The sequence below is a fragment of the Patella vulgata genome, chromosome 4 (genome assembly GCF_932274485.2).
Source record: "Patella vulgata chromosome 4, xgPatVulg1.2, whole genome shotgun sequence".
NCBI classification, from domain to species: Eukaryota; Metazoa; Mollusca; class Gastropoda; family Patellidae; genus Patella; species Patella vulgata.
In genome coordinates this window covers 23,100,774-23,112,457 of record NC_065882.2, presented here as the reverse complement: position 1 = coordinate 23,112,457, position 11,684 = coordinate 23,100,774, and the positions used below count along the sequence as shown (strand labels likewise).

General features: G+C 36.7%; 1 protein-coding gene across 1 annotated transcript; it reads left to right on the top strand.

Moving 5' to 3' along the window:
* Positions 1-253: 253 nt before the first annotated feature.
* On the top strand, positions 254-11,684 carry LOC126817597 (amiloride-sensitive sodium channel subunit alpha). The gene is made up of 14 exons (XM_050544667.2): positions 254-814; positions 1,550-1,920; positions 3,012-3,132; positions 3,780-3,955; positions 4,459-4,539; positions 4,841-4,938; positions 5,284-5,447; positions 5,900-5,989; positions 7,812-7,929; positions 8,431-8,515; positions 9,120-9,177; positions 9,466-9,551; positions 10,186-10,261; positions 10,893-11,684. Exons 1-14 carry the CDS (start codon positions 776-778, stop codon positions 11,022-11,024), a joined length of 1,695 nt encoding a protein of 564 aa, XP_050400624.2. The 5' UTR covers positions 254-775; the 3' UTR covers positions 11,025-11,684.

The following is an 11,684-nucleotide window of genomic DNA, read 5'->3' as shown; positions in this document are numbered from 1 at the left end:
TGTAATTTTTGTAATTGTATGCTGCTCCTCATGGGCGTTTTTATGCAATAAATTTACTTACTTACTTACGATGGCTCAGCTGATTTGCCCCAAATGTTGCACACTATCTAATATATATATGAACTATTTCTATGTTTTAATTTGATAGTAATTATTAATTTAAGAATTAAGAATCGATTATTTATTTATTTGGTATTCTATTGTAAATATTCTTTTGTATATTTTCAGTCTTTTCGTTATCATCTTCATTTTCATCTACATTTTCACCTTCATTTTCATTGATACTTCTGTGTGAATAAACTGTATTCTAGAGAGAAGTGTTTCACTATCTACGAAAATCAGATTCCTCCAAGAATTATTTAAATCAATCAATTCTAACCTTTTTGTAGACCACATATTCATCAAATCACTACAATAGCGCCCCACTTCTCCGTGTGGTATAAAAAAAAATTGCTACCAAAATATATTCTAATGATTCTACCCGCTTACTATATAAACTCCTGCGTTCAGCGAGTGGTCTTAATTAACAATTTATGGACGAGATGCGGCTTAATTTCGATGTCCTGGCAAAGTCCTTCCTTGCATTTTAACTCTTGGAGAAATATTTCACCCGGGTGTTAAATCGACGATTAACCTGAACGGTCACACAAAACCATTTCCTTCAATCTTCCATGTTAAAAATGTGATACGAGTTCACTTCAGGGGTTGACACAACATAAAGACGACTCACGTTTGGTGTGTAGTCTCTCTATACGATCAACAGTGATAAAGTAGAATGAATGAAAAGGTCGGTCCTTACGATCATTTCTACCAGGTATGTTATCTATTTTATCATTAAATATATCATCCAACGTGAATGATCTTTTGCGAGCGTAGCCTTGTTGTTGATCCATGGGTAATAGAGCCTCGAATACAGCTACGACGGTCTAAGACTTTTAATTACGCTACTTGTTAATTGACAACACGTTAAACCTAATTTTGTTGGTGTTTTTTGTTTTATCCCTTGTTGATCAAGTATATTTTGCATACTCTTATATCGAATTCTGTCAATGGTTCTTTTACGTGCACATCAATATGTATACGGACCTAGGATTTTTTGTCCCATCCGAACGATTAGACAGCTGCCATTGTTAGGTCCTCTGTCCAGCACCACTGACAAGAGGACATCTCTCTGAAAAAAAACCCCGAGAAGCGAACCCGAGACCTCCAGGCTATAATATACAGGTCACAATTCTATGGAATGCAATTACTGCTTATTACAGAGCAGCTAGCTAGCGTCTTACCCACTGAGCCACCGGGGGTAGGCTAGTCAAGTGATCTAACGCTTACACTATGAATCAAAATTTCTGACATCAATACAAAATCGTGCAATAAGATTATTATTCTTAGTCCTGTGGATGCCCCCCCCCCCCCACACACACACACACGCGCGCGCGCACACACTGCTAAAGACTATATTATAATATATGTTAATCCCGAAATGACCTAGTCTGTGTCGAGTGGATGTTAAACCCCAATCCCCTTTCCCACTCTATGTTTCATCTTTCAGGCATCTAATCAACAACATGGGTACATCTGTCAAACATCTAATCAACAACATGGGTTCAACTACCAGACATCCAATCAACAACTTGTGGGCACAGGGAGTCCTTTCAAAGAAAGATATTTCACAAAAAGAACTCACGATGGCGAGCCACCGCCGCTACCACTAGAAGAAAAAAAGAGATTTTTTACATATCTCATGGAAACTACGACGTTTTCTGGCATATCTAAAGTTTATTTTACCCCACGGTGGTACCTTAAACTTATGTGGATGCTATTTTTCACGGTGACGTTCTGCTATATGTCAATTATGATGATGGGATTGTTTAGACATTATTTTAAATATCCAGTAAAAACAGACACCACGCTTGGTTACAGGTAACACTATATTATACGAGATTAGCTCGTCGTTTATTATTAAATATATAGATAACTTAAACAATAAATCGTTTTAACTTATGAGAGAAAGGGACGTTAAACCCCATTTCATTTTGAGCAATTATTAGTTCGCAACATTCAATGGTACACATTAATATAAAGACATAATCGGTAATCCAGATGACATGGGAAAAGGAATGTTATTTAAAGTTGCAATTTCACATTTTTAAGTTATATTTTTAAAATGTATTAAAATAAAGCCTTAAAATAGATGGTATCTATAAACAGTCCTACCTTGTTAAAGAATAATCCTATTAATCCTATAATTCACTATTGCCAGTTGAGAAATTGTCAAAAATATCATTTTCAACTTCAAATTCAAACGTTTGAAGATAGCTTTTCCACGGGGGGAATAGAAAAACAAGGGAGGTAATTGTGTTATTATTTCCGTGGTCAAGGATTTATAAGTGGGAGAATGATACCTATCATCGTATAGAGCTGACAACCTATTGAGCAAAAGACATAGAAATAATTATGTTTTGACTTTCTTAGAAAATATGAAATTCTCGCTTTAAAACGTTCAACTTTTAATGTCTTGACGAATACAACTCTGTCAAGTAAATCGACTATTCTGTCCCATCTAAGGAAACAAATTCTTCCAATAAGTATAAGTCGTTGATCCATTAACCATTAACTTTCGGGGTCCTTCATTGTGTTCCGATTTGGTTCCTTCATAAAGTCTTGACGAATACAACTCCATCAAGTTATTCCAATAAGTATAGGGCGTTGACCCACTAACCTGGAGGTCCCGTGGTCCTTCATGATGTTTTTCATGGGTGTTCCTGCCTTGATTCCTCTGGGCTTTCCAGCCTTCATTCCCCTTGTCAGTGGTGCGGGCCCGGGCTGGGGGGGGGGTACGAAAACGTGCTCCCGTTGAAGCGTCTAGTCTTTCGGAGGGACGAAAAACATTTCCCTCATAGCATACCGTAAATGTCGTACGCCCGTCTTTATTAAGCCAGTTCGTGCTGAACAGTAGGACGTCTACCCCCCCCCCCCCCATTTGATTCTTTCATTCATTCATTTTATTCCAGCGCTTTACCATTACCTGCTGTAACTGTGTGTAATGAAAACCCTATCAAAAGATCTCGTCTTAAGGATACACCATGTCAGTTACAGCAAAGATTGAATATGTCCATGACTGAACGAAGTAAGGTATGCTATTTTCGGCAAATTTATGAGAGAAAAATGTGAAACCAAGAAGGACAAAAGATTTAAGCGTAGATATCACGCCCTGCAAGAATTAGAAAGTAATCAAGTTCGAATAATATCATATTAAAGATATTGTTTGGTGAGCTCGCCCATTTACATTCCTGTGAATGGTTTGTAGGTATGATCCCTAGTACACTACTTTGCTCGGGGCCTATAATGCTGTTAAGACAACCTTGCGAGTGGGCCTGGGTTCTCTCCCCTTATTTTTCGATCAAGTTCCTCTGGATTTTCCGGGGTGGTTTCCCCTTGTTAGTGGTGCAGGAAGAAGGGCTAGACGGGGAAGTGTCTAGTCGTTTGGATAGCGCGATAAAAAAAAACCAAGGCCCCCATGTACACATTGGCGTACTCGTAAAAGAACCATTGACAATTGGAATTCGAAATAAGAGTGGGTCGTACCACCGATGTCGGGACAAAATTTCATTCCAGCCCAGTCAGCGTATGTCTGTTTTCATTTTACCCGAAAACATTAGTGCGACTCGTAAGTTATCACATTTATATTACCATACACATAATTAATTGGTATTAATAAATATTAAACTTGACTGTTCGTGAAATGTTCATTCTCTGAAATATCAGTTTTGAAATTTCAGTTCTGTAGACTGGTTGGTGATATAGAAGAGTCTGTAAACCTACAGAGCGATCATGTAGAATGCCCTGAAGAAGATACTGAGTGCCAGGAATTTGTAAATATGGCCGAGAATGCTGTTTTAGAGACTATGTTTGAAAATAGAAGACGTATCAGAGATGATATATTAGAGATGGATCTGTAAGTTGATTGTCCAATATTTATTTCTGATAATAGGCATACCATAAAACCTATATCACCGGTTCCACCGGATTTTCTCTACCATTCTACATCTATTCACCCCAATAGCTTGAATGAAACGGGGATTCGGAAGTAATTAAGGTCGATGTGAATAGTGTCGTCCTATACAATCATCCTTTGCTATATTTCAATTTGCGCTAGATTGTTGATAATCTTTGAATGGCATTTATTCGCCTTAAATACACAAGTATCTGTTTTCCATATATGTAGGCCTACATGCTTTGTTGTTACACTCATGATGTTGACACGGGTTTTCTTAATCCCCGTTCCAGGGTCTTGTCATTCGTCCAATCGCCATCAAATGGATACTGGGCCTAATAATGCCGAAAGCATTGAGCCTTGGACATTATAAGTCTTGAGTTAATAATCACTTTCATTTCATCAGCACAAACAAGATTATTGCATTCGCAGTGTATGTATATTGCGTCTTGTTTATTTTACAGTCAAGATATATACAACTTGGGTCACCAGAAAAATGATTTTATACTGAGCTGTTCCATTCGTGGTAAATCCTGCACCTCAAAGTAACTAGTGGACAATTTAATTTCTCAACAATATCAATGCATGCACTGGATATATTTCATAAAGTCATTGCTGGAAACTAAAATTAAAATTTATTCTAGCTTGTACATGTAATCTCTTTAATACATTTGAATTAAATATTTGAATCTAGATGCGCATATAATATAAGACAAGTATTATTATGGGTTATTGTAGACAATTTCTCCTGGCTTTATAGATTTATTTATGCATTTTAAATAACTGAAAGTCAACATTTCTGTTTAGATCATTTTTTTTAACACTTACATATTTCAATATTTGAAGCTCCTTCAAAACATCACTATCATCTGAATATGGAAATTGTTTTACTTGGTTACCACAAAATGGAACAGACAAAGTGACTGGCAGTGGTCCAGAAAAAGGCAAGTGTCTAATAACTGTTTCTCTCTATATTTTTGTACTCGAATCTCGTTATCTCATGTCACTAAACTTGAGGAAATAATATGCGCCAGCCTGATCAGATTCAACACTTTTTCCCTGAATCAAAGAGGCCCTGCTTTTTTGTAAACTCGGCGAATACCCTGAAAAATCTGGGACTGGTCTTTCACAGGAAATATAACTTTGGACGAATGGTATTATTTAGTTACTTTTTGAAATTTTATCGCCATTTGAATGTCTCGATTCATGTCCATGTTGATAAAAAAAAAGCAAGGCCTGCTTACTGGTAATTTAGATAAATGTGAATCACATAATATGTTACTTCACAGGGCTGGAATTAGTTTTAAATTTAGAGATTGAAGAATATATCGAAGAATATAACCAAGGTTATGGAATACAAGTTATTATACATGAAAATGGTACCATAGCACTACCTAATGTAGAAGGGATGTCTATCTCCGGTGGTGAAGAGACCAGTATCGGCCTAAAACTTGTAAGTGTTTTTAAAAGTCATAACAAGACAGTGGTATGACCAGTCATTTGGGTATTGTAGAGTAGATTTTACTTGAAGAATTTATAGATCGGTTCCTCCAGTAGATTGTGAACAAAATTATAGGCTGCTGGCCAATAGGGAGTGTATACATTAGAATGCACGTAAAAGATCCCTTGACAGTTGGAATTCGATATAAGAGTAGGCGATAGTGCCGCTGCCCGGGCAAAAATTTCCCTCATAGCACACTGTATGGCGTATGCCCGTCTTCATTAGCCCAGCATAGGAGCAGAACAGTAGGACGTTAAACCCCATTTCATTTCATTTTGCTAGCAAATAGAGGTATATCCATCTTAAAATCACGCGCTCAACCACAAAAAACACATTCTACTTTCAGACTGACCACGTCACATGTCGTATCTTTTGTTGTCAATGATTTTCTATAATTACTGTAGGTAAATATAACACGTATGGGTGGTTGGTATGGAGATTGTACTGATGGTGTTGAATTTAGTGAAAAATATAAAATGAGCTACACCGAAGAGGTAAATATACAAACCCTTGTTATTAGACTGTGCCTAAGCAGACACCAAAGTTAGCAATAACAAAGATAGCCACACAAAACGTGGAAAAACGCCCACACGGCAGCTATGTCTTGATAATGATATAGCCATTTAGAGCAGTCTATCCGAAATGAAACTAGGATTTTGACCAAATTTGATAAGGATCTGTTATGCCTTTAAGAAATCTAACATCTATCGTGCTCACAAGCTTTTCAGGCCACATAAAATAACTCTGGAATAGAAAGTCATAGAATGCTGAAATGCAACAGGGTTCATTCTCGCCGATCGCAGTGCTTCATGTCAAATTTGAAAATCAGTAGGGTTAATCCTTTCAAAGTCCTAATGCTTAAAACCAAATTTTTAAAAAAAATATTTAAAACTGTAGTCTTTAACACGCCTTCATGGTTTTCAGATAAGCATGGATTCCACCGTGACGGAATTACATGATAGCCCTTATTGTGGAGTCTTAAACATAAAGAGACTGTTTAATAAAGCAATAGTATTATTTCATTGGGGATTTTATAAGACGAGGAGAATATGTAAGGAATGATTAAAAATCCTGTTGAATTCCGTAGATCATATGCATTTTTAAAAATGTGGCCTATAATATTATGTGACTGAAGTACCCACTACGTATTTATTATTAAATCTGCGAATCAAGACATTTCAAGGCGGGCATTTTAGAATATTCTAAAAATGGCTAGCCACTACGGTAAAAAAACACATTTTATAAACAAATCATACCAAAGAAAGTGATTCATTGCGCAAAATATGAGTGAGGGAATTACCTTTCACATTGTATATTTTTCATCTGTATATTTTTCATCTTATTCTTTTTATCACTTTTGGTCAGGGTTCATTTAATTATGTAAATAAACATTGAAGTGTGGGGTAACTCCAGAACGAAGATCGCGGAACGCTGAATATTAATAGGGTACATCCTCTCATGACTCCAGTCATTCAAACCATATTTGAAGAAAATCTGCCAAGAATTGTAGCGTCTATTGTGTTCACAGGCCAACTGTTAAAGAACCGACGGACTGATAGAAGACGGTATAAAAATACAAAAAATAGCGATTGTTTTTTTATATGTTTAAAATAACACTGATTAGTCGTGATGTCGACCTTAATAAGCCGACAACCAGATATCACCACATTTTAACCCGACATCACGACAACCCGACATCACAACATGATACCAAACAGCCACCATGACTAACATGCATCATGTTATGCAATCTGTTTCACAGAGAATTACGAGTAGAGAATTACGAGTCTAGTGATATATCTCTGTCAAAGATGACTGTCTTAACACGTGCTGTTACAGCACGCGGCGTCAATCATTGGCTGAATGGCGCGTGCATTGTTTACATAAGACGTTACTGCTTCGGAGAAAATGCTGCATTTTAGTCATTTTAATACCCATTTACACTAAATAGGAAATAATTTTTACCTACAAATACGTCAAACGCCTTTATTTATTTTTCCAATACATAAAAAAAATGTTTTAGAATTTAATTTGTCGCAGGAAAAAAGTTAATATTTCTGGCTCATTAAGCCGCATCGCTGTCATCCTTATCAGTGATTGTAGCGGCCTAGCAAATATTCACTGCGGATCAGTGTGCATGTTATGTTGTTTTAAACAGCTGGTTCTGATGTCGTATCTCTAAATCATAAGGGATATTTTGATATAGAATATGTTTCAACGCATTGTGAGATTAACACCCGTGTTTCATTGAATATCTCCATAAGCCGTGGATAATTATCTTCTATAAAATCATTTTTTTAATATTTTGTTTTTCAGTCGTGTAGATTACTTTGTTTATCCAATGCTACTCAAGTAAATTGTGGCTGTTATCCGGCTGCTGCTATAGAGCTAGACTATTATCTAAAAACAAGACACGGATTCTGTCGTCGTCACAGTTGAGTGGATAATCCAATCATTGAGTACATTGGCTTGGTGGGACAGTCTCGGGGCTGGGCAGATTTTGTGACGGCGCTCAAGTAGCGTTTAGTAGGCTCCGCTGGACCGCGGATTGGAATATCGCAAGGGAACCGATTGGGGGTATAGTAAACTTTGCAAGTCACTAATGGTTTACAGTTCTCTCCTTACAAATCAGTTGGAACATCCTTTTCAGCAGATGCCAAGTTCTTTTGGGTTCATTTATCAGCATGGACGTCTAAATGTTATTAACCATAGACTGAAGCTTTCCGAGTTGTTAATGGGACATAGAAATGCCTTCTCGTGGTTTTGGGCGTGCCTGCACGTAACTCATTCAAGCCCCACCCCCTAACTTGACACGGGTTTTAATTATGATTTTAATGTCCATAAGGAATATGATTTTAATATTCATACGGAATATGATTTTAATGTACACCAGGAATATGATTTTAATGTTCATAAATAATATTCAAATTTTCAGAATGGGTATGTGAAGATTGGATGGAAAACCATTTTGCCCGTCACCTAACAATGGTTGAAGAATGTGGGTGCTTCAATCCCTGCAAGTAATATTGATTTCAATATTATAACATGTCTGTCATACATCATAAATCAGAATGGAAATGAAATGGGGTTTAACGTCCTACTGTTTTGCACCATCTAAGCTAATGTTGACGGGCACGCGGGAAGTTTGTTCGGACAGTGGTACTAGACTGTCAAATGCCAGGAGTTTTTTTCCGTTCAGCCAATGTGTATACGGGACCTTGGATTTTCACCCATCCGTACAACTAAACACTGTCTATTGTCAAGCATTCTATATTCTGTACTAGTGACATAGGAACATCACGGTAAAAATTTCCGAGAAACTTTCTTTGCCGATCCCATGACTTCCTGTTTAATGAGCCAGCGCCTTTCTCACCGATCCACCGTGGTTCCCAAATCTAGACGGAATACTCATGGGAAAACCTATTCAACTGGATAGTAATAACAGATTGATTTTCACTGACGTTTGTATATAATGTCGGAGGAACCTACATTAATAAACCTAACACAAAACGGGAAAACCAGTTATATTAAACAATAATAATTATATATTTTCAAAAAATGTTATTTCTTTCAAATTTATCATTTCAAAAGTTAAAATATTTCCAATGTGTATGTTTCTTGCAGAAGGAAGACTTTTGAAAAGCGAGTAACATCAAGGATGTGGCCATCAAACCATCTGTTGGTGAGTATGATAATACCAAAGGCCTCTTTACACAGTTCAACAAATGTGTGACATGACGATACAAGATACCAACATTGTTCACCACAAATGTCGAATCGTGTACATGTTTTTTCTTTACACTTCCAAAATCTCAGCGACGAAATTGCATACACAGATGGAGTCAGGTCATTCTTCCTGTGTCTTATGGCCATCTACATGCGGTGACATTGTCTCGACACGCGTCTCATATCGTAAATCCTTTAGATTATGCAGTCAAGTATATAAATATATTTGCTTATTCTATTTCAGAAAAAATTAGAAAAACAAGTTTGTAGTAGAAATAAAAATAGTCCAAAATGTAAATACACCAATAATTCCAACACGAGTGAACGCAGGTAAATTTGAAACTTCTACTTAATAAACATCAGGGGCACCTCGAATTTGATCCCAGTTAAAAGTTTTATAGGGTGATACAATCGTAACAAGATATACATGCATAATTTTCGTAGTTTACTTCAAATGCTCTAGAACGCATACCATGCCTTTTGCACAACACCCGTCCCTACGTTTGGACCAGAAACCGGGATGTTCGGGCGGTATATTTTTACACTATTCGCAAATCGCAAATAAATGTATAAATGGGATTTGAAATATTTGGAAAGCGCTCAGTTTATTCTAGAACTGACAAAAAAAACAAAACTGTCCGTCTTAACTGTCGTGTAAGACGCTAGCTTGATAGTCTATAGAAAGTTCAGCGGCATTTTCCGAGGGAGTTTCCCCTTGTCAGTGGTGCAGGATGGTACGAAAAATCGAGGTCCCGTGGTGTGCACATAAAACATCCCTTGACAGTTGGAATTCGATATAAGAGTAAGCTTTAGCGCCGCTGTCCGGGCATAATTTCCCTAATAGCACACTGTATGGCGGAGCAGATCGGTAGGACGTTACCCCATTTCATTTCGTTCCTATTTTTGACCATATCAATTCATCATTTTTATGAAAGGTATTGAAAGTGTAAAATTACCCTTTCAGATCTTCTTTCGCAAAAATCTTTATATTTTACGAAACACTGAATTACCAAAATGTAGAGGAGAAACCATTTTACGACGTAAGTACACATAACATGCTGGCCTTTAACGGCAATTACTAAACCCACAAGATAACAAAACATATTGAGGTTATTTGAAGAGTGATTCTATATACGATTGGGTCGTTTCTAACCAATCTCAATATGATTTGGTGGTTCTAGGTTTAAATGACAATACTGGTAGCCACCTTTCTTACTAGTTTAACACAATCCGAATATGATTTTAACACAGATCGTTGCTAAGGCTAACCTTACTTATCAACGATTTAAAGATTCCGAAAATGAACTAAATAAGGAAATTTATTGTTACCGACTAAGTAGAGAGTAATGATAGCTCACGTATAATTCCTGTGAAGACGAAGAAATTTTATATGTGACTGTGACCATCTAACTATTTATGAAAGACTTGACTGCGAGGAGATCAGAAAGTCATTTGCACGGCGTAAAAGGAGCCTTGACGTTTGGAATTCGAAATAAGTGCAGGTAGTAGCAAACCTGTCCTGACAAAATTTTCCTTATAGCACACTGTATGGATTACACCCGTTTTCATTGCGTAGTCGCTCCAGAAAAGTAGGACGTTAAACCCCATTTTATTTTATTTAAGTTATAGACTGTTATTGAATTTTCTTTTTATTATTCTTCCTGTTTTCAGAAAATCTCGTTTATGTCTGATATTGGTGGAACTATGGGTTTAATGATCGGCGTATCATTATTGAGTATTGCTGAATTTATAGAGGTTTTGGTGGAATATTTCATTATGATGTGCAGGAAATTGGGTCGATAACAATATGTTGTTTTTTATACGAAATATATTTTTGTTATCTGAAATATTTTTTAATTTCGTTATACAAATCAGATATATCCAAAATGTATCCTGTGGTATAATCTACAAATCTGTTAAACAAATTGAGCTTCAGAAAAATAAGCTTAGTTACAGCACCAGGTGCCTAGGAGTGGTTATTATGCGAACCGAATCGGCCATATACATTTTAAAAATTTGGCGTCATTAAACATACATTATGCAAGATCTAAATCTTCTTATTGCAAGTCTTTATTTAGGCTTCAGATGTTCTAGAAATTATTAATTAGACCTTTATTTACATGACAAGCCCAAAATCAACTCTGTAGACCCTTCGGTGGCTTGAATACAGCTTGGATTTAAACAGTCGTCCATTTAAAATTAAGTCAATAAATGACCGACGAAGCTAACGTTACCGTTAGTCAATGACGCCACTACCGGAGACTTCCGATGAAAGGCCTGCCAAGCGAGGGTACCATAGCCATTGAAAATGTACTTGATAATCGAGAATATGTGGGTGGAGTTATCGTCAGTCAATTAAACGATCGACAATTCTCGTAGACGGTGCGGACACAATTGATGCCTATTTCTAGTCCAAACTTTCAACAGTTACAACTCCGTTCAGAATAAAGTAATTTGACTGAA